The sequence below is a fragment of the Tyto alba genome, unplaced genomic scaffold (genome assembly GCF_018691265.1).
Source record: "Tyto alba isolate M040663 unplaced genomic scaffold, T.alba_DEE_v4.0 Super-Scaffold_46, whole genome shotgun sequence".
Classification (NCBI taxonomy): domain Eukaryota; kingdom Metazoa; phylum Chordata; class Aves; order Strigiformes; family Tytonidae; genus Tyto; species Tyto alba.
In genome coordinates, this window is record NW_024881322.1 from 18,460,355 (window position 1) to 18,488,029 (window position 27,675).

At 37.2% G+C, this 27,675-nt stretch overlaps 1 protein-coding gene across 2 annotated transcripts in view; it reads left to right on the forward strand.

The window, feature by feature from the left end:
• CUL1 (cullin 1) overlaps positions 1–27,675 on the forward strand; it is a 53,207-nt gene that overhangs the window by 9,064 nt on the left and 16,468 nt on the right. For both annotated transcript variants that reach the window (XM_042806421.1, XM_033012003.2), the window contains exons 2-8: positions 6,614–6,906; positions 18,003–18,177; positions 19,353–19,520; positions 20,590–20,640; positions 21,655–21,745; positions 22,444–22,607; positions 26,079–26,241. In XM_042806421.1, the coding sequence (XP_042662355.1) occupies positions 6,767–6,906; positions 18,003–18,177; positions 19,353–19,520; positions 20,590–20,640; positions 21,655–21,745; positions 22,444–22,607; positions 26,079–26,241 (952 nt within the window). In that variant the 5' untranslated portion in view covers positions 6,614–6,766. The remainder of the gene's footprint in view (positions 1–6,613; positions 6,907–18,002; positions 18,178–19,352; positions 19,521–20,589; positions 20,641–21,654; positions 21,746–22,443; positions 22,608–26,078; positions 26,242–27,675) is intronic.

A 27,675-nucleotide genomic window follows, 5' to 3' on the forward strand; every position in this document is an offset into this window, starting at 1 on the left:
TAAGCACACTTACTTTAAACTACGAGGTTTGGGGTTTTTTTTGTCTGTTTGTGGGGTTTTTTAGCATGCTGATCAGAATGTTTTTACCGCCCAAAGGCAACTTTTCCAAGGGAGGAGTGTATGCATCTGCCTTTTTCTTGTAAGGAGATGAACAGAATTTCACTCTCTTGAAAATAAAATGAGCTAAAGCTTTTCACACTACATGTAAATAATACAGAGGAGCTGAAGGTTTTAAGTTAAACATGATTTGTCCCTTACATATCTTTGATAACGTAAAGGGAGAAAATATTCTAATAGTTCTCTTCTGGTACCGATAAGATTTCTGGAATAACCATTTTTTACAATAGTTGTGGTTTCATTTTACTGGGGCAGAGTGGAAATGTCTGCTATAGGCAGTTTCTCCAGATGTTGATTAATTACATATTTGTAGCATGTAAAGTGCTAAGGACATTACGCTTACTCCTAGTCTTGCTTTAAGGATCGGGTCACTTTACATGCATAAACTGTCTGCCTAGTTTATAGTCTGTGTATTCAGTGATCTAAAATACTTCTGGACAGAAATGTCAGTGCTGTAAAATGTTGCATGCAGGACTGTGGCTCAACCAAGCTATGTTACATTATAGTTTTGAGCTCATAATGGTAACCTCAGTTGAAGTCAAATAAACACAAAATAATTAATTTGCAGGTACATGAATATAAAAAGTGTCTTTGAAATCTTAAGTTGTGAGTGCAAGTGATTACAGGGACAAAATAGAATTATTTCTCTTGTCTCTTTCCACTCCATCAGACATAACTGTGTGCTAGAATGGAGGTTGTGTCCTTTAGGATTCAAGAAGCCTTTTTTAACCTGGAAAAAAATTTCCAATAAATAGCTTATAAATTGTAAAGGAAAAGAAGTAAAGGGTGAAAGCAAGGAGAATTTTTAAATGTCTCCCCACCCTGCCCCAGTGCTTATATCTGATTAATCATGTAGATTGTATCTTACAGGCTAACCAGCAGTGGAGGGAGGTATATTGTTCTCAGCTCTGTACTTTGCATTGACATGCCTTTTCAAAAGGTGTGTGTTTAGATGATTTCAAGGAGAATACTAAGCGTGGTTTGTAGGGTGGATCATTGGCAGTGTCCTATCTGCAAAACTGTCCATATTTGGTAAGAGAGGATATATGAATAATAAATTGACTTATTTGATTATGAGAGGGGTTTGGTCTATTTTTTGATGTGTTTTGTATCAAGCCTAACACTGAAAACAATAGATATGCCTTTGGATGCTTATTGTAAGACAGAAACTTGCCAAATGTTTTGATAATACTTTAGGGTCACATCAACTATAGTGATTTTGAAATTTATGTGAGCTGGAGTATGAACCAGCATCCGGTATCTTACATGGTTTTTAAAATAGTATAAGAACAAGCAAACAGCTTGTGTTAGAACAAAGATAGTGTTTAATATGCTTCTGTTTTAGTTTTTTGAGAATACTTTTTGTGTGCTTGTGTCATATGGCATTGGTTCAATCAGCATTGCATATCTTGGGTAAATAACCTTAATAGTTGCCTTGGCTTGGTGCAGAGGTAGCTGATATTTTGCTTATAGTGGCCATTTAAGTTAACATGGTCGCTGCACCAATTTTGCCAAAAGATGTCAAACCGCAGCCAGTGTCCAAATAACCTTGTGCCATATTTTTATTACTGGGAAACTTGCATTCAGTTTTAGAAAATGGATTTGAGGCAGCGTACAGATGTGAAATTCTGACTTTTAATACACACCTGTAAACTTTGGAAACTTTGTAACACTAAAGGTCTTTGAACTTATTTTTAATTACATTTGTTCCACCACAGTTTATTAGTGAAACTTGCTTCTCTTCCCTAATGTGTTTGATTTTAGTATGATTAAATCTGGTTACTTTTAGTTCATGGTATTAGGCATGACAAGAATGTTCTCCTCATGTTTGAAATTAGATAAGGGATAAAATACTTGGAAATTACTAAGTCTAGGTCTTGTGCTCCTCTACTATATCTTTTAAAACAATGCTATTTGGGCTCTTGTGTCAGCTGGAAAACCTTGCTCTGGACCTGTGAGTTCTTACTAGGCCAAGAAGCTGACAATTTCATATTCTATCAGTAATTATTGAAGAAAGCAATCTTGAAATCTGTAGTTTAAAAATAAGTGGTTGTAGAAGAGCAATGGGTGATGCATAGGCCTTGGAGCTGTGAAGCTGAAAGTTATATTGTATTAGGACATAAAAATGAGGTGATTGCTCCAGCAGATGGCTTAAGATGCTATAAATCTGGTGGGTTTTGTTATGTTTAATAGCTAAAAGTAGGGTTAACTTTTGGATTTTCTTATAGGCCTCATTTGGCATACACATCGTTTTATTCAGACGGGATATCTAAAAGAAATACCTTTTATTATTAGATGATCACTAGAAACAAACCCACTGTTTTCCAATGCAATATATTTCCTTGCGTATGAGGCGTGTCATGTTGTGTCCCCCTCCCAGTAATGAAAATAGCATTTTCCTCTGTCCTTCAAGGCTGTTGTTCTAAAGTTGTGGCAGAAATATTACCTCCTTTTGACAACTGGCACGGGCAGAAATGACAGTTTTGTTTGACAGTGTTTTAATTGCAGTGCTTGAATGCAGGGTTGAAAGTTGGGGTTGAACACTGAATCAAATAGTGTATTTATCAGCTGGAAACCGCAGGGGTAATTTTTTTTCGTGTAAATACAGCTGGTCCTGAAGATACAGTGAAGTCTGGGTTCTCTGGTCTAGAGCTACAGAGAGGATCTTGCAGCTCGATCCTGTCCCTGGAGGAGATCAGCGGCAGGTTTGATCTGTTTGGGAGGGAGAGCGTGGTCACGGTCCATTTAAGACCCACTTAGCCTGTCAGCAGCACTTTGGAAGGTGAGAGATCTCACTGACGTCAGTGTTACGACTTAATGCCGAGGTTTTCATTCACCTGAAGCAGTTCATGGTTCCTGGGAGGGCACCTTGCTCTTGGCAGTTGTGCATAGTCCGGGCACTGAGAAACAGTAGGCTTCTAAACTCTCCTTTCTCCCTCATTATAAGGTTAGCAGCCAGGATGATGGGTAAAGAAGTGCAGTGTAACTACTGTGGACCAGATCTGACCTTTCAGAATTGTTTGCCTAGGAGGGATTTTCTGCATGTGAATCACAGAAATAATTTTGAAAACTACACTTAACAGTTTTCACATGAAATAAAATTTTATATTTTCACTCTGTGCTTGTGTATAACAACTGTGCTGAGTAACAAAGCCTTGTTTTACCCCTCCTCTCTGTATACATGTAGCACCATAGCTTAGTTTAAGTACAAATGGTTGCTTTCATGAATATGCTGTTGTAGTTAAAGTATTCTTATGTAGTGAAACTTTACTCCTGTTAAGGTAATATGTTAGTAATTGTCTTTCTATTTTTCTGTGCATGAATAAATCTTCAAAAAAGTTACTAGTAGTTTACAACATTATTCATCTATGCTTTATTTCCCAAGTGTGATAACTAGTAACTGACTGGAAGAAGTAAATTATTTGAGTCCAAGAAATTAGTGACATGATGCTATTCTGTATTCATGTCTTTAATGGCAAAATTCAAATTGGAAGCCAGCCAAGTGAAGTGATGTTGTCAAACACAGTGGAATTTATTGCTTATAAAGAATATTTCTATTTAGTGGACTGCATGAGAAAATAAAAATCAAAATTAAGTTCTTTCTCAGGGCACTGTTTTTAATGGCTACATCCTGACTTAAGTACAGAGGGTTACTTTAGGGGGAGGGTAGGGAAAATTGGTACAGTGTGGATGAGTAACAACTTGAGTTGAAAAGATTCCGGGAAAAGGTGGTATTTGTAGATGCACCCGGGTACATAAAAACTAGGAGATGCTTAATTAGAGAAGAAAGTTAAATATTTCCACAGTCACAGAGGGGGAAACTCCGCATCGCAGCACAGCTGAACTGGGAGGGTGGCTGCCTCCTCCTGGCACCTGGAGAGGCGGCTGAGTAAGAGCCCCCGGCTGACCCCCCTCTCCGGGCTGCTTTTGTTACACACTGTTATACAGCAGTGTTTTGTATCAGTTATGCCAAAATATTTTTACTAAAATGCACTCATTCAAGTCTGCTTGCTTTTTGCAGATCAATAAGTGAGTAATGGTCAGTTACCTCTCTACGCATACTAGAGTTGTAGATTTGTAACCGTGTCTTCTCTTGCTTCTGTGGAGAGATCAAATAGTACCTGAAGTAAGGAACCAAAAAGTTTATTTTCTCCTGGATCGCAAGCATTTAATTAATTTTCTTGCTTTGTATTGCAATACTGATTGAGGGTCATAGTCCAAGATCGTGGGTGTGTAACGTGCACAGAGTGTTTCCCACAGCAGAGGCAAATGGCCACTCATGGACCTTTGTTCTTTTTGGCTTTCCTTGCTTGGTTGTGAAAGTCCGTCATTGTTAGTACTGCAGCAGGTTCAATTTACAGCAATTAAAAGACAAACAAGGTATGATGTGTATTACACTTCAGCATGATGATGCATTATTCCAATGCATCTTTAATAACCTCTTTGCTGTAATTATAGAAACAGAATGTCAAGGTTGAATTTTAAGTGTATGTTTTATATACATTGACTGAATTCTTATTTTTCCACCTAATCTTCTAAGTAATTGTTGCTCATGTAAATAGAAAAATTAGCAATAGAAGCAGTTCATGTCTGATTGAAACAAGACAGTTCTCATTGCTCAAATTAATGTAATGCAAATACTTCTTTTTTTTTTTTTTTTTATTTAGAGCTTGAGATTTAAATGCTTACGAGTGATGGATAGTAAAGGACTATGAGGACTAATTCCCCTGTTACTGCAGTAAGACAGTCATTGACTAAAAAAACTGAAGAAATGTCTCAATCTTGGCTGGTCTTTTTAGGGTCAAGAAGAAAAGGCGGAAGAGAAGTCCTACAGATAAGTGGGCAGCTATCAGGCAGGCTATAACAGAACACTTAAATATTAAAACAAGGAAACCTGGAGTGGACTATGCAGTAACCTGGAAGTGTCTGTGAGAAAGCACCTATGGTGTACTGTAGATCCATAAAAAATATCTTTATTTTCTGCTGGCCTATGCTATCCTTGAAATTATGGAAGGGTTCATATGAGCCTTGTCCAACAGGTTCCTTTAGAGGACAGGTTTATCATAAAGCTGTAGTGTTGTCTATAGGAGCATGACAAAAAGTCATCATGTTTGACTGTGCTTTGAGTATTTAAGTGAATGGGCTCTAGGATGGTTTGGCTTGGAAGGGACATTTAAAGATACCCAGTCCAACCCCCCTGCCCCGGGCAGGGCCCCCTTCCCCCAGCCCAGGGGGCTCCCAGCCCCGTCCAACCTGGCCTTGAACCCTTCCAGGGAGGGGGCACCCACAGCTGCTCTGGGCACCCTGGGCCAGCGCCTCACCCCCCGCACAGGGAAAGATTTCTTCCAAATATCTACTCTAAATCTACCCTCTTTCAATTTAAAACCATTGACCCTTGTCCCGTCACTACAGTCCCTGCTAAAAAGTCTTTCTTCATCTTTCTTATAAGACCCCTTTATATATAGACAGGCTGCAGTAAGTCAGTCCTGACTTATTACAACTCTGTTAGTTGTGGGTTAATTTTTTAAATAGTGTTACCTCCTTTGTCATTTTTGGGTATCTTCTTAATTTTGCTGCTGCGATGGAGGAGACCTGTTGAAATTGCAAAATATTTTTAAGGACTTGTATAAAAATGGATCTTCTTTGTTTGATATTCTCAGTAATCCTTTCCAGGTAACTGTTTTCCTACTCTGTCATTTCACAAGGCTGATGAATGGATAACCATCTTTTCACTGCCTCCCAAACCTTTGCGCGCTCCAGCACTCATGGGAGTAGTGCATTTTCTTAGTTTCTTATTCTTTTATTCACAATTCATGCAATCTTTATTTTGTGTGCTCCATTAGTTGTTCGTTCTTCCCACCATTATTGGATGCATATTATCTTGTTGGTAAGATGACATTGAAGAAAGTGGTGTTTATTTAGCAAATAAATTAATGTAAGCATGCATTTACCAGATAGGAAAATTCTCTGTTCCCAAAATACCTTGGACTTTCAGGTTACCTGGAATAGAATTTTAAGTCTGGGAGAATTATTGGTAACTGAAGAAAAACAGTTATTTTTACTATTTTCTGGTTAATCTTGAATATCCATCAGGATGCTTGGTAAACAGTGAGTTACCACGGAACCCTGAGCTGTTTGGAAATACCAGAGTTTTGCTGTTGTATAGGGAGGAAACACTTCATAGTAGGATAGTGTGGGCTGCTCAGAGATATTTTCACTGTTGTTTTCTTACTAGCATTAAGGTTTTGTTGTCAGCAGCATTGATGTAAGTACCTACAGGCTTTGGACAGATCTGGGCACTAACAGTCACATTTTGTAGTGGATTGCTGAATTGCAAAATTATGTTCCTTGGTTCTGGTATTTAAGATGTCATCATGGATTTCTCATCTGCCTAAATGAAAATTTTTCCGTGAAATTATTAATTTTGTATCCTTTTCTTCAGTGTGAATGAATTTGAACTGTCATATAATGTGTATATTTTCTTTTCCTTTTGAAGATTATCTTCCTGGGAAGCATTACTCTTTGTATGTAAAGAATATATCACTGGATTGCTGCAACTGAGTTTATAATGCTCCTTGACTTGTGATTCTGATGGAGGAATAACCAGATCTCAGCCTGCTGCACTGGAAGACTTTAAAGGAAATACAAGATGTCATCGAACAGGAGTCAGAACCCTCATGGACTTAAACAGATCGGTCTTGACCAGATATGGGATGACCTAAGAGCTGGAATTCAACAGGTTTACACCAGACAAAGTATGGCAAAATCCAGATACATGGAACTCTACACGTATCCTAATACTTGTCAGTTAGTACTTTCACTGTTAGTAGATTTGAGATAGCTTTTTGCTTTTCTAAGCTCAAAATTGCTTGATAACTACTTGACTTTGTGGCTTTTAAGCATGTATTTTTATTTTGAAGATCAGCCTTTTCTATTTAATCTTACTGGCAAATAAGCAGGAACATTCTGTTGTCTGGAAAACTGTCTTCATAATTATGGCTACTTCTGAATTTCAGGTTTGATTACTATTACCTTTGACAGAGCAGATGTTTAAAGTGATTTTATTAATAGGTCTACTTTTGAGTTCACAATACACCAAAAGAAAACAGAAATTCTTTTTCCTTTATATGTCAGTCTCTGGCATTGTGATATAGGTCTTATTGGTAATAATGTCAGGTTATCTGGAAAATTTTTCCCTTGTCAACCTCAGAGTAGTACTTTACTCTTGAGTTGGTTTTACAATTTTCCAGCTGGAGTGAGAATGTACCCATCAGCTTGCATCAGAGAGCTACTGAAATTTTCCAGCATCTCCCAATTCTGGGAGTTGTAAGATGCTAAAAGGGCGTTGTACTCATCCTTGTACGTGTGTGCTGAAGTACTATTTGGGAGATTGTAGGAAACTTGTTTTTGTCAGGTAGTGTGTAAAGATCTTTTATAACTAATTTGAAGGAGAGATGTGCCTCTTGCTGTGTTACAGCTTCATTGTTTGACTTCAGGACTTTGTCTGGAAAGTGAGAAATCCTTCTTTTATGTTACACCTATAAAGTGGCATGTAAATGTATTTGGTGAGGAACCACCTCTGGTTTGCATCTGTTGTTCCGTGTTCACTGATGTAACCTTGTATTGCTCAGTAGAGTAAGAACTGCTTAAGAAGTTGGTGGTACATCAAAGTGTGTAGACATATGATAGAAGAAATGATGACTGAATGACAGTTTCCTCTTTAAGTAGTTCTGCTATTTTTCTTTATCAATTTTTAGAGGCTTTTTAAAATAAAGGTTATTATGCTGATACATAAATTATTGTCGAAAGCTGTTGCTAGCCCTGATTTGGAATTGCATATCAAATTTTACACTGTGTTATTTTTTTTGAAAGGACAGAGCTTTTATAGAAGAAAGAGGAGCTTCAAGGCTATAAAGCAATTAATCCTATAGTTCTGTGGACTTTCTAGGGAGACAGAAAAATTTGTTTTCTCAGAGTTGATGTGTAATCTTATCTGTGCCTGCAGAATCAGTGCTCCTGGGGTGAGGGGTGGGGATGGGGGTGGGAAGAGCCCTGAGTGGTCTGCTGAATGTTTCTAGGATACTTCTTTAATAGCGATGGGAAGATGAAGTAACATTTGGTTTAGGGTCAGAACTTTTCCTTAGACTCAAAATTACTGATTTCTTGCAGCGCTAGATACGGCATTGTTCTTGACTGAACGAAACAAGTCTGAAAAAGTTGAATGTCTGATAGAAATCTGACATGTGCTAGAACCTCTGAGAGAATATTTGCTTCTGAGTGCCTTCTATATATTCCTGTATGTGAGATCTGTCAAGCAGGGCAGCTAAAGACTAAGTACTTATAATAATGGTAAGGTTAAAACACTTGCTTTTTTCCTCTCTTGATGTTCTCAGAGATTCTGGGAATGAAGCTGTAAAAGGGATATGTTTTCTAATAACCACTCATTTACTTCTTGTTGCTGCATCCAAAACTAAGGATGGTTTTTGTTACTTTCATATGTGAATTAATTTAGTGGATAATTTTGGTGGTTGACTTTCATTTGTGGGTTAATTTAGTAGTCTGATAACACAGAATACTTGACACTAGTTGAGCTAAGAGTTTTTAATCTACTATGAAGTTAACAATGCACTTTCCATCCTATACCAAGTGCACATGTTCAAAAGTTGTGCTTAAAAGATTACTCCCCTTTCAGATGCAATATCTGTAACTTCCGTCTAGTAGATTGACGGACTTTTATTTTGGGAAGCTCGGCTTATCAAACAGCTTGGTTTGGAAAGGAGAACAGATGCAGATGAATTTCAGCTGTAATAGGGCTGATCTTCAGACCAACTTACAAGGATGCTGGGTGTGCCAGCAGTTTGGAAAACTTGCTCAGTGGACAGTTGGACAGTTTAGTCACTTCCTCATCCTCTTTTGTCCTTTTTTGCCCACATTTTTTTTTTTTTTTTGTCAAGGTATTGCTCCTGAAGTAGATTCTATTTCATCCCTCTAAGAGGAGGAGAACCATGCATATAAGCAAACCTGCCTGTAGTCCTGTATCAAATTTGCAATCAAGATTGATTGGAGATGTGGAAGTTTTTGTTGTGCCTTGATCAGGTGAATCTGGGAAAGAATTGGAAGAGTTTTATGCAATTTGGTGAAAATTGGTGAAAATAGTTTGGACCTCCAACCTACCTCCACTCATTTTTCTTTATTCAGAGTGTCTCTTTTTGTGAGACACCAGGTTCAGTCTCTTGAATAAAGGCCAGAGCTTGTACTTAGGTGTTTTTTGTCCTTCATTCCAGCGGGAGAGGAAAGAGGTTGATTATCAGGTGTTTTCTAGAGCCAAGAATACTGGAGAGATGAACCAAGAAATCTTGTTTCTGAATGGTAGTTATCAAGATCCCTATTCCTACTTTTTCTAATTTAGATTCATTTTTGCTTCTGATTGTAGACTGTATTTTTTTGTCAGATGATCACTAGCTGTTTTTCAGTACTGCATATACTTTGTGATTCCTTTTGCCCTGCCAGCTATGCCAGAGCACCTAGCCAGAAGAGCAGTCCTTTATGGAAGTTGTGATATTTTTATTTAGCACTCCTTACATGATTATGAAGATCAATATACTGACATACTTGAATTACTTTCTGAGGTATGTTCTTTGTGTTTCCTGTTGAGAATGTACAACTTCTGTATAGAAACAGAATTCCTTTAGAATGGTGGTTGCTGTGGAAGATGAGACTGATTTTGTTTGCTGGGGGCTTTTTTGTTGTTGTTGGTGTGTGTTTTTTTGTTTTGTTGTGTTGGGCTTTTTTCCACATGTGTGAGATTCTTGAAAATTATATTCTTTATCTGGATGTCTTTCTATCCCTCACCCAGATATTAAGTAACTTCTATTACTGGAGAGCCTAGTAGCTCCTGCAATAGCCTGTCACAAGATGTTAGTTACTGTATTGCAAGCTAGCGTAGAATTACATGCCAAGAATTAACTTCATGCAGAAAACAGAAATAGTCAATAAGATTAACTAGATTTCTGGGAATGGTAGACCTAGCAGCATTACTAATGTTGTGAGGGAAGGACCTTTTTATCCTGTTTTTCCTTTAATGGCAATTAGATTGGAGGTTCTTAGCCACAGGACTAGATTGTAAAAGTCAACGTTAGAGCAGTAATAAAGTCACTGAGGAGTCACTCCTGGAACTTGGGAGGACAGCAGCAAGTTTTGGTACACTGCAGCTGAGAGAGTGGTTCACTCAAATAATTCTCTCTACTTTATGCAAAAGGAAAAAAGTTCAAGCCGCTGTTCTGCAACAACAACAAAGATGTTGCAGTTAGTCAAGGAGTACTGAAATTGTAGTATCAATGTACACGGACTATCTCTCCATGGTATTTAGTCTATTTGGAGGAAACTGCCAGTTAGTCTGTCCGAGAGAAAACTGTGCTTGCGTGTAACAAGTTGCAGGCTTCTGTTTGAACTGTTGGTGGAAGGCCTGTCACTTTGTTTACTAGAATTACTCTTACTCAACTTATTCATAATTATATTGATATAAGTCACTTGTCTTTATGGCCACCTCTTCTTAAACTCCATTTGGCAGTGATAAAATATTCGTACATCTTGTGCTAGTTTTCTTTTTTTTGGCAGAAGTTGATGCCTGTTTTTCAAACTGATCATATGGTGAGTCTGCAAGTTATTTTCTCAGGCCTCATGGTGTGAGAGGATGAATTGGGATGTACATACATTTGGATTTAAATTCTTCAGTAGAGAGAATGAAAAGATTTTGTTACTCTTCTTGTTTTATGTATCTTAAGCAGATTCTCTGGCGAGGTACTAGACTATAACTTTCCTGCACTATATTAAACTAGCATAATTTCATAGTGGCTTACACAAAAAAGCTGTATAACTTCCTGAAATTCTTATTTTCTTCCTCTATCAGGTTTTCAATTTTCAGATGTGATTGTTGAATGGAAAGCTTAGTAGTGGGATTTTACTTCATATGTGTGTACTTTTTATTTGAAATGTCAAAATTACTTTTTTTGGCATAAACTCATGCTTTCACTGTCTTGAGTAACAAAACATAATCTGAGAAGTATTTTTAAGGAATTTTTATAGACAGTGTAGTTAATTTTTGCTCATACGGAACAGAGGAACCTTTTTGTCCAGTTTTAATATTTAAAGAAAATTCAATTGGGAAAAATAAGACTGTTTAAAGATTCTAAGTACCATTAATTTATAACAAATAAGGTTTTTATCTACATGAAGATATCTTAAAATCTTTTAATTGATAAGATGAAGAGTATACAGTTCTATGGAAGGTGTGGTTGTTTTACTGAAAAGTGTATCTGCAATGTCCAAAATGGCTTTCAAAGTCTTTCTAATGTGTCTGTAAAAGTCATACTGTTGATTTCAACAGTGCCTATAATACATTTGAGTAGTTGTGTTTGGCATAGTTATCATATATCTCTTATGTGAAACTTTGAAGTAAAATTGGCTGAATTTACTATGACTTAAAATTTGCTCATCTAACACCTGTTTATTGGATTTTACAAATGCATTTCTTATATTATTGTTCCATTATTAGCCACAGTAATTCTTTTCAAAAGTAATTGCTTTTAAGGAAAGGCTAGGCTGTTCTGTCACATCTCATTATTTTATGAAAAATATTTTCTTTGTTTATGGATTTGCTTATCATGATTCAATTTTGTTAACTTATTTTAATGAAGTGGTAGTTACTGATTATCCATTGGACCAAATGTAAGTAATTACACATCACAAAAGGTTACTGTAATCTGTTTTATAAGCTTTTTTTTTTCCCCTGAGATATTAGCAAGTGGTAAAGGAAAAAACTGTGTTCAACATTAAATAATTAAGTGTAGTATGCTTACATTTTAAAAATAATAGATGACTCAGGATAATCTGTCCATAAAATATAATGTATAAATACTTGTAATATTTTTTTGCTTGTGGATAGATTCAGCACCAGTGGTACATGTTGCCCAAACAAAACCACGAAGCCCTTTTCTTGGCATCCCTTTGCCAAGGTCTTTCTTTTGTAGTTGCTTCTATTGCAATCCTTGTCCTAGTGGCTTTCACTGGAATTCCAGTATTTTAGTAGGATTTTAGATCAGCAGATGTATATTAAAACTGTGAGAATCTTTTTATTTTCTGATCACATGAATCTGTTGTTACCAGGCAGCATGGTATGTTGTTGTTTTGTTGTTTTTTCCTGAACAGATTATTATGCTGCTTCTGTACAGAAAAGATTCTATGGTGCTAGGGCATGCACTTTTTAAACCTCAAACTGTTCCATTTTCTCTTGAGGTTCTCTCCCTCTAAGCCACCCTTTCACTTCAATGTCAGGTTGCTTAAGGTCACTCTGGTTACATCAAAGCAGCCTTTGCTGCCTCCTAGTATTGATCCTGCTTATATTCAATATGATATTTCATAGCATTTCTCATGTGCCAATTAGTGCTCGTGTGGAATGCGAAGGTAGAAGTAAATGTATTTGCTTACATGTGTGGAGGGTACATAATCTACCTTTCCCCACACGGAAAAGTGTGTACAATTGTATGATTTCATGTATATTTATAAAAATTGCTGCTTCATTTTGAAAGAAGTGCAGACTATGTTTATATTAGTCCAGTCGGTTCCTTTTATTATGTTCCTCTCCACAGTGGTCACTTGCTGTTCTACTTGCTTTTTATAGTAAGCAAGAATATTCTGTACAAACCCAACTTCTGTCAATGCAAAGAACTTTAAACTTAAAAGCAACCTCAGTTACAGTGTTTTTTATACCTCCTGGAATAAAGATGATATGCTTTGTATATACACTGGGCTTTGAAAATTCAGGTTTTCCTTGTAACTCAGTGTTTCTCTGTGATTCTTTTGAGTTTATGCCATGAAGAGGTACACAAGAAGTTACTGATTAGTCTTCAGATGACTTTTGCTGGAAGTTTCTCCAATCTCAGACTTGTAGAAACGTGTCTGAGCTCAGTTATGCCTGGATTTTCATAGCAGCTGCATGACTGATGCTGTAATAGCCCCTTCAGTCTTTGCCACAGTCCTTCCTTGACTAAAATGGGGGTGGTTTAACAGAGCAGTTGTATCTAATCTAAAGATTTAAGTGTATAATTGATCTGAGAATAAAGTGTATCGGAATACAAATGGAGAGTGTGTGGGGTTGGAGGCAGGGTCTTTGTTTGTTTTCCTTTGAACTGCTTTGCCGTGGGGTGGGGGGGTAGCCCTTCCTTCCTGGATGATGAACTGAACATGCTTAAAATAGGCTCTTGCTGATACCTCCCTGAAAAGAATGAAGGTTTCTGTGTTCTTTGTTTGTTTTGTTTTACTGCTGCTCCTCACAAAGCTGAAGTGGGTATTTAAAGAATTTGTTCTGAAAAGTGATTGCTTTTTGGCAACCTCATAATTTCAAAAACTTGTGCAAAATTCCTTCGTCTGTTTGGCTTATGAAACATTAAAGTCACGTAGGCATGTCCACTTCTCTTAGCAGCTTGACTTATGAACGAGGTGGTTTTGTGATGTTCGCACAACCTAATCTTCTGGACACACATGAGTTGAAATGGCTTTAATAATTCTACAGAAAATATATAAAGCTGTTCTCTAGTAAATATAGTAAGCCATATTGTTTGTATTAGAATTGGTTTTACAAGAACACAAAACTTCTATAACCTTTCCTAGCAGTCTTCCTATCAGTATTTTCAATAACTTTCTATATATTGTTCTTGCATGCGGTTGGTATAATCTAGGAAGGTACAAATTTTTGACAGAAGTGGAAGTAATCTCAAGTTGTTCCCGTAGGCCAGCTGTTGAAGTGACAGAGTACTCATCACAGAGTTAATTACTGCTTAAGATCTGTGAAATAGCAAATTTCTGCCTAAACCTGATCTTTATAATAAAGACTGTAGAAGTAATGAGAGAGAAATTCTGGTTAGAGTTGTTCAGCTTTTGTTGTTGTTTTGTCTTTTCAGAACCTTTGTTATCATTTCTCTCTGCCCTATAGTTTTGTGCTACATTGAATTAATTCTGCTTCCCTTTCAGTTCCTTTTAATTTTACATATCTGTTCCTCAAGCAGACTTTATCCCAGTTATGTCAATTTTTCATAGCAAAATGGAAAAACTGTGGGGACCCAGTTGTGCTGCTGAAAGAGGAATCGGTTTTACCACAGCAGAACTATTTTATTTGTGAAAACCTGCAAAACTGAGTAATTTGCACCCATCAGTGTAAAATCTTGAGTCTTACCCTGTTGTGTGTTGAATTACAAAACTGATATTTGTCTCGCATAAGTTCTGTTTGCAGTTGCTTCTGGAGGAAAAAAATGCTGTATGTAGTATTTTGTTACTTTTCTGGGTCAGAGGGTTGATTAGAGGTGACCATGGCATACTCAAGCTTGTGTTTTGATGACATACTTGCCCAAAAAATACAGGCACTACGACTGAAACAGCCTGTTTCACTTCCCTTTTGTGGACACAAAAGTTCAGATCTGCTTAGGGAAGGACCTGGGAGCAGGGACAATGGTTAGTTGTAGTGGGAGTCATTTGCCCAGTCCAAATCACTGGTTGCCTGCATAAACTCCAGTGCTACTGGAAAAGCAGGTGGCAAGTAAGCCCTTCAGGTGAGTTGAGTGTCAGGGTCATTTCCTTCAGTGCAAATGATCTACAAGGCCAGAAATTCATTATGGCATGGCAGCATGGGAATTTTATTTTTTCCCTTCCCACTGCCCAGCTTTAGAAACTGAGTCAAGGTTGTCAAAAGTATTGAAAATTGTATTGAAGACAAAGATGGTAAAATCAGTTTGTCTTTGGCTGCTTCTTGTATCCCATTTTGAAGTTTCACTGAAGTTCTGAAAAAGATTTTTCATCTTAAGCATTACAATGCTGATTCAATTTATAAACTTCCTGGTCATCTTCTACCTCAAATTTTAATTTAGATAAGTAAATGTAATTTCTCCTTCAGTGTAATGAAGGTGTAGAATTTAAAGGAGATTCATCTGTTCCTCCTCTAGGTGGTTTGTCTGTTTGCTGGGCCATATCTGAAGTTCAGCAGCCAGAAATTTGGGAAACAGTGCAGCTTCACTGCAGTGCAAACTATTCTATTGATGAATTAACTTCTTTGTTTGTTGTAGTATGCAAATTTCTATGCAGAATCGTGCAAGCACCCTCAGAAATGTTTTCCAATAGCTGTTAGGATACGTATATGGCTTCCAGCATACGAAGCAGTTGAGGGGATCAGTTTGCCTTCTGCAACCAAGAATTCTTTTCATAGCGTTCCCCTTGTGATTCTCAGATGGGCTGTCATGTACTTCGTTGTAAGTAGCACAAGTCTGATTTTGTTTTGGATATGTCAGTCTTTCTGTCAGTGGTTGGCTTTAGCAGATGGTGGACACAGGTTGTAAACAGAGTGTGAGAGAGCATTCTTTTACGTGTAATATGTCAAAGAGATGTTTACATTTGCAGGCTGCCTTCTGCAACCTAAATTCAGTTTGACTTATATAGAACTACTAAACTAGAGCATTTCAAAAGCGCTGGCTTGGACACTTTGGCTAGCAAGACTTAAGCCAGAATAACAAGTAGATATGGGCATTACTGGTATATTTTTACTCCAGCTCTGAGTTGATTAGTATCAGGCATGGACAGAAAGTTTCAGTCTTTCTCAGTGTTTACTTTAGTAGGAATCCTGGTTTTAATAGCAAAATGTATGGGGTTAGAAAAAGGCTTATATCCTCTAACCTTGGTATTTTATTTTTCTGAAGGCTGTTGTGATTATTCTTGGAGAATAACAGAATATTTTCAGCAGGCAGTATTCATAAAAACTGCAAGAATTACCCATCATCTGGACAATCCTCATATTTTTAGGCTTGCTCAAAGCCACTTGGGATAGGAGAGTTAGGGGAAGGAGGAGGCAAGACTGGCAACTGGATATTTATGAATCAGCCCTAATTCCCTGTATTGTGGTGGAGAGACTTTCCATACACAATTCAGAGGACCTTATATTAACTATTTAAAAGTTAAACTGTGAGGTAAGCCCTGCTTTTCCTGTTTGTGAAAAGAAAGTAATTTGTATATCTAGAGACAAATTGTTAGGCTGTGTGGAGTTTGTCACCTGACCAGGGAAATCTGAAATTGAAGCGTAGGTGGTAAAAGTAGTAACAGTGTCAGGGAAGTTGAACAAACGAATGACTAGGAGATGGAAAAAATCATGAATGTCCAGGAAATAAGTGGCTGATAAAAGTTCATTTGCTAAAGCACAAATTGAAGTTTTTATATTATTGGTTGATATTGTGAGAAATCAAAGTATTTGACACCTGGATGAGGTAACAGGTAGGAAATAAATATGTGTTGTATGTTTTCAAAAAGGGTTAATCTTAGACAAAGAGCATTACTCTTTTGGACAGGATGTGATGACTTTCTGAACAAGTACATGAGTATAGACTGTGAGCAGGTGTTCCTTTTTTGACACGAAGACCGTGAGCCTTGTTCCTGGTGGTGCACAGGACACTCTGATCCTTAAACCCAGTTTAAGTATAAGATTTGTCGGTTAAGCTTTTTTTTAAAAGTAATTGCAAGGGAGTTAACTGGATATTTTAAGAGATTTTTCTGCTTGAGCTTTGCTATTTAAATACTAGAAGCAACTCTGTTCATAATGGCTGTAATGCACCATATATTTGGGGTTTACAATTCCCTTGGTACTTAATTGTGCTGATGCCTTCCATTATATTGTACTGGTCTTTCTGAAGGGAAAGATAAACAGCAAATCTCAGCAACATTTTAATTTCCTAATATGTGGCATACTGTGGAGGAAGCCTGTCTAGTGGTTAAAGCTTGGCCCATTATTTAAAACACAAGTTAAAACCGAATTAGACGTTCTGGATTGCTTAATACAGAGTTCTCTAACAAGGGATGTGATTCAAAGCCTTGCTCTCGGACTGTCCATAGAAGCATGAGTGCTCAGTAGTTTTGTCCCTGTTGGCTAACTGTTTTCCAGGTGAGTCATTAGGGTAATTTTTGTTGTCAGATCTGAGTCCTCATCAAGTTGGATTTGAGTGCTACCAAGCTAGTTTATTTTCCTTGTTTGTGGAGTGCAGTTTATTTCAGGATGCTTTCTTATTTGAAGTGTTTTGAGCAATGTGACTTCCAGTTACTACTTTGGAAGAAGTCTGACTATCTGAGTGTTTTAGGTAAGAAAACAGAATGTTTTCTTGAAACGTTATGTTAACAGATAAGCAAATCTTCCAGGCTGTATTAGTATGAGAGGAAAAATTATTGCTACCACATACTTAAATGTTGGGATTATCCTTGTAGGCTAAAATTGGGTTTTGGTGAATCTCATCTCATTGTGTACATCTAAGTATGTGTGTCTCACCATTACTGCTTTCTAGGTTTGTCTCCTGTCCAATGCTAAATAGCCAAATCTGATATAAAGGACTGTGTTTGAAAGATGACAAAAATACTGTCCTCCATCTGTTCAACTACTGAATGTTGCTTGAGGCTAGTGTTGAAATTTCTTCCAGTTCAAATGAAAGTTTATGTATTTGTAGATGGCCAATATAATACATCATATAAATTCCATTTAAACCTTGAAAATAATCTTATCAACAAATTCCACTGCTTTGTTTTCTTGGTGGTCCTATTAAGTAAGCATTAGGTAAATTTAATGTTGGTGTCAGTTTTTGCAGTGCACTTAGCAGTCTGACACATTTCTGCTGCAGATAATTCTGCTGAAAATTACTTCATTTTCTTAACTTTGGTTTGATTTTATGTGGGCTAATGCATCTTGTAATGTATTATGAGTGAGTCACAGTCATATAAAAATAGTTTATTGAAATTAATATATTGGGTTTCATTGTATTTTTAATATCTCATGCTGACACATACGTATTCCTTAACTTTCCTGCCAGTCATGTTTATAACTACTGTACTAGTGTACACCAGTCTAATCAAGCACGTGGAGCTGGAGTACCTCCTTCTAAATCGAAAAAGGGCCAGACACCTGGAGGTGCTCAGTTTGTTGGCTTGGAATTGTACAAACGGCTAAAAGAATTTCTGAAGAACTACTTGACAAATCTCCTTAAGGTAAGATGGGATATTAGATCAATCTGCATTTGTAGTAGTAAAACAGCCTGGTTGAAAAAAGCTTGTATCAACAAACCTAGAGGTATACGCAGCCACTGGACGTAAATGGAATGATCTTGAAATTTGCTTTTGTCTCCATTAGCCATTAGAATGTTTTGTAGGCTTTCCCTCAGGCTTAGATCAGTCACTAAGTGTACTTGGGGGCTACTTTTCCTCTTCAAGCCAAAACAGCATTTCTGTATTTTATAGAAGTAGTGTTACATGCCATCTTAAGCTGTCCTGGATCTTGAACAAGAATAGTTAGACTTACTACTAACTGTTTAGTTAGAAAGTATTAGTCTAGCATATTAGCAATGCTGAAAAGCTGGTTGCCTGTAATCCGATGGTAGCCATTAATCTAATTTAATAAATAAACTACTAATAGTTGGGCTGCTATGTAAGAGAATAGTTCCTAGTTATTGTTGAAAAGGAACCATGCTTTTAACTTTTAGGATTTTAGTTCTGAGCAATAATAAAAGAATTCTTGGTGTCTTATCAGGTCTATTGTGTAATTAGTTTATGAAGCTGTGTAAAGGTGTCTGAGGTCATGTCCAGAATGCACTCCTGGTTTTATTCCCTTGTCCATTCAAGCTGTAGGGGTCCAATTTGGAAAGATAATTGAACTTCCATATGTTACAACTTTACCTTCTTTTTTTCTGTAACAAGAACAAATATGATGCCATACCCATTTCCAAGATTACAGGGTTCCATTTACTACCTGACAGGGTCCTCGAGAAGACCCCATCCACGCTCACTTGTTTCAGCTGCCCAAGTAGCAGCGGTGGGAGCGGGTGGAATATTTTAGGGAGATTGTCATGTCGAATGCATTACTGTTGCACTGGCATCTATCACCTAGCACGCTCATTGGTGTTGCTGTCTGTTTCTCATGTGGTGCCCTCTTGCTCTCTCCCACAGGAGGAACAGGAGCTTTGTCTATGCTGTACATTTTTTTACCTACGTGTTAATTTCTATATCCCATAGTGGCCTTGTGCTTTCCTAATATGTAAGCAAATGTAGCTTGGTGTACATTTATTTGCATGGTGTAAATTTATTGCATGGTCAATTTGTACAGCTTTCTGTATCTTGGTTGTACCTTGAAGTTTCCCAACAGTACTGGCAAACTGTTGTTATTTCAGGATGGTGAAGATTTGATGGATGAGAGTGTGCTGAAATTCTATACTCAGCAGTGGGAAGATTATAGGTTTTCAAGCAAAGTATTGAATGGGATATGTGCCTACCTCAATCGACATTGGGTTCGTCGTGAGTGCGATGAAGGTCGTAAAGGAATATATGAAATTTATTCAGTAAGTAGCTTTTTGAAGTGAGAGATTTATCCATTCCATCTGTCATGTTTGCATTATCATCCTGCTGATTGCTCCTTGAAACTTGTAGGAAGTTCAAAGAAGTTTTGAAGAAGTGGGCAAAGTGGAAATGTCCCCTCTTTCCATACTCCCCCCCCAGTATATTTGTAAAAATTCCATGGGTCTAAACCAACAAGATGTTCAGTCTGCCTTGTATGTATTGGAACTACCAGTATTAGACTGTCAAGGGTTGTCTGTTTCTGAGTATTTGCTGCTTATACTGTTACCTTTGTGCATCAGTGCGGCCTTGTCATTCCACTTAAAATTCAGTCAAGTGTTTCAAATATAGAATGGAGAATTAAATTGCATTTTTTTTTCTGTTGATTTCAATACATCTCTACAAATTTTTTAACATCCAAGCTGCTAAATTTCAGTCAACATTTGGTTTGTAATGTAAGTTATTTTGATACAGTTCTGAAATGTTGATATGTGATCTTGATAATTTTTTTGTAATGTAAAGTAGTATAAACAAGGGAGGAACATAGCAGAAGTTCTGTGCGTCGGTTAACTAAAAGTACTTTTTTTTTTTTTTTAATAAAGGATAATTATTGTCCTTGCTGGTGAAGCATTAGGAAAGTGATGTGTTATTTAACCGCTTCACGAAAATAACTTTGGATGTGGTAGAAAAACAGATTGTATTCTTACTTCCCTCTCTCTTAACTTCACTAGCCTAATGATAAGGGACTGTCAACCTGAAAATTGCCAACAGAAAAAGCTATATGTTGGCAAAGTAACTTGCAAGGTTTTCTAGTTTTTAGAGTTGGCAGTGGGTTGCTGTTAGAAAAGGGGACATCTTAAGTAGACTTAGTAATAAAGCAAGTGGAAGTTTTATTGTGAAACAGTCTTATTGCATGAGAAATGCGTACTAAAATATAAAAATCTAAAAAGTTCTGATTATTTAGTGTACTATATCAGCTTTCCTTAAGCAAAGTTATCATGCATGTATATGGATACATATATTTAAAAAATACTTCTTTTACTTCATCTTTCATCTCCCTTCCTTTGCTTCTAGCTTGCCTTGGTGACCTGGAGAGACTGCTTATTCAGGCCGTTAAATAAGCAGGTATATAAATGTTATAATGTTATTTCATAGGGTTAATTTTATACGTTGTTAATAACTGTTCTAAGGAGCATATAGAGGGGGAGGGGACAGACCCAGAAATAAAAGGGAGCCTTCTGCTTCTCCTTTGTGGTGCTGAAAAATAAATATTGGGGGGGAATGGGCCTTTCTTCATATGGTTGAACCTTGACACTGAGACTGTTCTGTTATGTCCTTGATGAGATAACCCTTCTTTTTTTTTTTTTTAAAAAAAAAAAAAAAAAAAAGCTATGGAAGCTTGTCTTAAATGAAGTAACAACTTAAGCTGTTTCCAAGCCAGGCAGGAGGACAGGCTGACGGTCATGTTTTAAGGTTTGAGAGTCAAGATTGTGTGAGAGCAGATAGTGACAGGCCTGGGATTTTGCTCTCTTCTAATGTTACTGTGATTCTTTAAATTTACACTGATGCCTGGGAGATTGAACTCAACCAAATATTTTTAATTAGTGAATCAGCACAATATAAAACAATACATTCTGTCACAACAAAATATTATATTTATGTGTGTTGATTTCATTCCTATTTACCCGTACTTCATGATGAGAAGACTGTATTATGTTATGAAAATATTAGCTAGATTTCAGTTTAGAGGAACAGTAGCTGAAATACATTATTTATCAGCATAAGCCAATAGCTTTCTTTCTGTAAAGTCCAGGTGGTTCATTCAGCTCTTACTGCAAAGGTTTCTTGCATTTCAGGTATAAAACAAACAGAAATTTGGTTTAAAAGGTGCTTTTTGAAATTAAAAATAAAAATTAAAAAAAGATCAATCACTTTCTTACCTTTTTATAGATTACCACTCATCGGACTGTAATTACATTGTAGAACTTAACATCACATACTCTGTGACATCTGTAGGAATTTCATATGTTCAGGGGTCCTTACGTTTTGTTCTCAAGGGGCTTGACTTGCCTTGAATATAGGAATATGCTCCTGGTGAAACGCTGTGCTTGACTTACTTTTTATTCTGTGTTTTCTGAGGTAACGAATGCTGTGTTGAAATTGATTGAAAAGGAAAGAAATGGTGAAACTATCAATACAAGGCTGATCAGTGGAGTTGTACAATCTTACGGTAAATGAGATTTAAAGTTTCATTACTCTCTTAAAAATAAATAAATATATATCCCCTTTCAGCGCCCAGAAGTAGCATCCCACGTCCTTGGCTATCCAGTCAGGATTTTTACAGTAAAATAAACACTGTTATATATTCTTTATGTTTGTAGAGACACTTGACACAGTTACAGTTGACTATACCATATTTGTAAAGCTTGAAAGCACAACTGATACACAAGAGTGTTCATTGTTTACAAATTAGTTATTTAGGAGCTAAATCTGGAAGGGGGGAATCATAGTAGTTATACAAAGTGGAGTGGGATTGTTTTTTCCCATTTACACGAAGTTGAGAGTTTTGCCATGCACATTAATAACCAGTTTCATTAATAAAAAAACATATATGCATATAATCTGGAACTCTAAGAGGAAGAACGGGGAGGGAAATTTGAAGTAGCTTTTGAGATAGGATTTGGAAAACTTCACTATCATCCATTTAGTAATGTATCAAAAAGTGAAGTTTATGTGAATAATGTTTTGACTGCTGATTTTTAAAATGAAAAACAAATGTATACTTCTAAAAGCTTTGAAATGCATTGCTAATACTGTCCCAATTGATTACCTTCATGTAAGTTAGAAAGAGGGTACCTGTTTATTTTCAAAAGGCCACTTCAAAAAAAGACAATTTTGTCATTACTTGCTCTTTTTTTTTTTCTGTAGTGGAGCTGGGTCTGAATGAAGATGATGCATTTGCAAAAGGACCTACACTAACTGTCTATAAAGAATCCTTTGAATCTCAGTTTCTTGCTGACACAGAGAGATTTTATACACGAGAAAGTACTGAATTCTTACAACAGAACCCAGTCACAGAGTACATGAAGAAGGTAAGTTATTAAATAAGCTTTGTGATTATTTCTGGATACAGATATTTTTAGAGGTAAAGTAATATAAATTCTTGCCTTTTATTACCAGTTTCTTAAAATCATGATTATGTTACAGAAACAATTAGATGGGGTTTTATCTGTGGTGGTTTGCTTCTATGTTTATCTAGTCTGAATTTTGTATCTTTAATAAATACAATAAAAGTTTGGAACTTAATGGGCAAAATGGAAGAAAATGTTAAAGTAAATTCAGATTTTTTTTACTTAGACATGACAAGGCAGTTTTGTAAACTTCTGAATTATTTTTTTCAGTTTGGGTATTGTAATCTTGCATGCCACTTAAATGCCTGGAACAGAGTAGTACTCTCCATGATTATTACTCAAGTATCGGTAGAATTACTCAAGTATTGTTATAAATTGATTATTACTCAAGTATTGCTAATGACACACACTAAATGAGACTGATGTGGAAAGCTACAAGTTGTCCAGCAGTCACACGGCATACTAGTGGTAAGAAGGTCATAAAAGTCATCTACTGGAATTATGAACTACAAACAAAGTAATTTGTTATCAATATGCTTACTTGACTTTCTTTCTGAAGCACTGTGCATTGAGTTCTAATTGGGGATAAATAACGTTGTAAAATAAAAACAAAGAGAAACCTGTTGGAGTACCTTAATGCACACCAGCACAACATCAGTTTTACCATGATATAGTAGAATTCTGGTTGTTTCTTGTAGAATACTCAATGAAATTGTAATGAGAACGAGGATATGTGTATGTAGTTATACAGGCAGATTTACTGAGTTTAGAAGGATTGTGAATTTCTCTTCTCAAGCCGGAACTGATGAGTAAAGCTGGTATGGCCTGATGTGCTGTAGCGAAAAGGTCAGTATTTCTGAATACTGTCCCTTGAAATAGTCTGAAATTGAATTTTTGATCATTGACCAAAGATGCTGTTGTGTGAACTAATTATTTTTCCCTTGTTTCTGAAATTTGACTTTAAAAAAACCATGGGATTTATAAGAATACAAAAAGTTAAAAATATAAGCAAATTTGAAGTCAGAGTGAATGCTAATTTTCATAAAGGAGCTCAAGGTGTGAGTTGACTGTTATCATTAGACCTGCACCTTTAATGTTATTTTGAGAAGCAGCGTTAGAAGTGACAGAATTTCCTGAACTACAGAAATACAGAATTGTTTAAATGTAAGCTAAGTAGTCCTACTAGTCTGATTTCAGTTTCAAGCGTACTCCAGAAAGATTTGCTGCTATTTGTTGTCATTAAGGAAGTCCATTGTTATTTCTTACTGGTAAGAAACTGGCAAATACTCTGAAACATAAGCTTATATCCCTTCCCAAACTGTAGATTTTGTTTCCCATATTTTGACCTGTACTGGTTTAACCCTAGGAAACAGTTGTCCGGGGCCATATCACAAGAGCTAAGTGCAAAATTATACAGAAATGAGTGAAGTTAAAAGTGGCAGAGATTGTTTAAAGCTGTCTGTGTATGATGCAGTGTATTTGCACTGAAATTGTTCTGTTGTTGTTGTTGTCCATAATACAATCTTTCATGCTTAGTTGATACTCTAAGATACTGGGAAAATATGTTAATTAATTTTCTTCTCTTAGTGACATTATTAATTTAAATAATTCGAACTGATAGTAATAAAGTGCATATATCCCCTTAATAATGTGCTGCAGTTACAGATGGCTTGTAAAGTGAATCTTTAACACTTTTCAAAACAAAATAAAGGTAATTGTTATATAAACAGCTTTAGTTTTACATTTTGGTGTAAGTACTATTCCTCAAGCGACATTTAGAATTTTGGCTTGCCGGGAAGATACGTGTATGTAGCATTTCATACACCAAATTAAATGCTAGTATAATTTAAATGATTGCAGATTATTGAGAAGCCTTTCTGTGTAAGACCGTACATTCAAATAAATGTGTCATGGGCATACTGTTAAACTGTAGTTTTCTGCCATTTAGTTTTGTGGAGGCAAGAAATATATTCATGTTTGTCTTAAAACTACCTCTGTATCTGGAGAGCTTGATGATGCTAAAACTGCCATCATATCATGTTAGCAGCTTTCTCTTTTTCTGACAGCAGATTTTCATTTGTAAACTTCTTATTCAGAAGAAACAGGAAAACGATCTTGGTGTGATTCTCCCCCATTTAAACATGTTATGGTTTATGCTCAGAGGGCAACTGAGCACCACACAGCCACTCACTTCCCCCTTCCCCTCCAGTGCTGGGAAGGAGAAAATAAGCCAGATTTGGGATTCGAGATAGGACAGGGAGGGGCAGATCACCCATTATGGTCATGGGCAAAAGGCAGACTCTTTAGGGGAAGAAAAAAAGAACATACATTTATTACAGGCACTAACAACAGCACTTAACAGACAGTGAGAAGCATTGCCACATCTTGAAACCATCAACCCCCAACCCTCCCTTCTTCCCGGGCTCAGGTCTTCTCTCGATATCTCTACCTCCTTCCCCTAGCAGTACAGGGGGCAGGGAATGGGGGTGCAGTGCTGCTGCTTTTTCCATATTTGGGTGGGGGGAGCTTCTGGAACTTTCCCCCTGCTCCATCGTGGTCCCCCTCTCACAGGAGACAGTCCTCCACAAACTTTCTCCGACTTGAATTCCTCCCACGGGCCGCAGTGTTCCCCACACTGCTCCGTCATGGGTCACTAACTTCCTCCGACTGGATTCTCTCCCACGGCTGCAGCCCTTCCCGAGCTGCTCCGGCGTGGGACTCCCCCGCATGCTGCAATCCTCCCAGCGCTGAATTACAGCAGCGGGGCTGCCTTTTCCCATGAGACCCCGGCCTTCTTCGGGCACAGAACCTTGATTATTCCGAGCAGGAGCCACAGGCCATAAATCAATGTCTGCTCCACCATAGATCTCCATGGGTGGCAGAGGGGGCTGCCCTGCCGTCTCCCCACAGGATACAGGGGGGTCTCTGCTCCGGCACACCTCCCCCCTCCTTTCTTCCTCCATCCCTCCACTGACCTTGGTGTTCACGCAGCTGCAGCAACTCCTCCTCACCAGTCCCACTGCCCGTCACCACGTCCCTTCTTAAATACGTTATCGCAGAGGCGCAGCTGATGGGCTCAGTTTTGGTGGTCAGCTCTGGGTGGGTCCAACTTGGAGCTGGGGGAGCTTTGAGAAGCTTCTCACAGAGGCCACCACTGTAGCCCCCTCCCCTGCTACCAAAAAGACGCCACCACTCACTCAAACCCAGGGCAAAACATTATATATTATTATCAACGTAAACATCGATTCCATATGTGTATTACGATTTCTAGAAAAATAACTGCTTAAGTAGGTGGACCATAACATCACATTAGTAAGAGGTTTGATTGTTGTCATTTTCTAGGTGAATTTACTGAATAGTCATCTGTTTTGTGCTGTTGGATTTCTGTTCTGCCTTCCATACAGGTTTCATGTCTATCATTCTGTTCCCTAGGCTGAAGCTCGCCTTCTTGAGGAACAGCGTAGAGTTCAGGTATATCTCCATGAGAGCACACAAGATGAGTTAGCACGAAAATGTGAGCAAGTACTTATTGAAAAACACCTGGAGATATTTCATACAGAGTTTCAGAATTTGTTGGATGCTGACAAAAATGAAGGTAAGGAGATTCAAACATTGGTTTTAAGCTTAGAGTTCCTCCCTGATGATGTGAGAATAATGCAAATTCTGGTGAAAGCTAAACATGATTTATTCAGGAATTAGATTAAGAGAGAAGACATACACTAAACTGATTGACAAGCAGGTTTTGATTAAATCGGGATGGCTGAGTATTGCCTCAAGAAGCCTATTCCAATCCCAAATATTAAAGTAAAACAGAACTACCTTAGATTTCTCTTAAGGTGGCTGGAAGAGCTTCAAGACCGCTTGAGCCATTCTTCTAGCAGGAGCTGAAGCTTGCATGGGAGAGGTGTGAGATGAAAAACAGACCAGTAGTCTTACCAGCCACGGATCTTTCTGAGCCAGCAGTGAGAATTTTAAAATCCAAGTTGTCTAGATGTATATATAGGAAATGTTAAAAGAGGAATAGAAGCAGATAAGGAGCTTCTAAAACATATAAAATATGCAAACGTACAGAGGACAAGGGAAGGAGGGAAATTATTAATTGATGAGATAATTTTACCTGTGAAAATGAGTCTTAAGTGCCACTAATAGCTGAACTGTATACCTTGATGGAGAACACACAGAATAAGGACTTCTTCAGCGGTTCTTCTAAAATAAGATTATCAAAGAGGCTGGGTATCATTGAGGAATTGTCAGTTGTATTGGGTTTTTTGAGTTTCTTCAGGTGTTAATGCTTAACACAAAATAACAGTCAAAACTAGGGCCAAATAGTTCCTGTGCATTGTGCAGATAAAGACAAATGGTGTTTCTGATTTTTCCAGTTGGGGGATTAATTAAATCTATATAGGAAGTCCAGGTAAGGCTCTGTAGCTGAAATACTGTTTTAAATGAAGTGACAGAATTTGAGATAACATGATTAAGTTACTATTAACGATACTGGTTTTTTGAGAGTTGTGAATTGCAACTATTACTCTGACTCTTGATATATCAACCTTAAAAGAGCAACTTGTTGATAACTAAGAGATGCTTCAAAATAGAAAAAGGCAATTCAGCATGGAAACAGAAGAAGTTCTGTACTAGTATTTAAGTCAGATGTTTATGTTTGTAAACAAATGTATTTACTCTGTAATTGGGAGAGATTTTGATACAGGTGGGTGTTGACTAGTAAAATGACTACAAATGTCTTCTGACAATAGTAATAGCACAAATAAGAACATGTTTCTGGACTCAGGAGGCTTTCCAAGGCTCTTTTTTCCCTTTACTTTATCAGGCTTGTGGCCTATGTGAGCCTTTAATACAGTTACTTACCACAGAAATGCAATTCCGTAAGTTTGACAGGGTAAAAAATGAAAAGCACCACTTTGTGTCTTGGGCACCATCTTGCTATATGTCTTTGATTTTACTTTCACTTGAGTTATTTCTAAGATTAATTAGGCATTTTAAAATGCCTGATATGTCTCTTCTTGTTCAA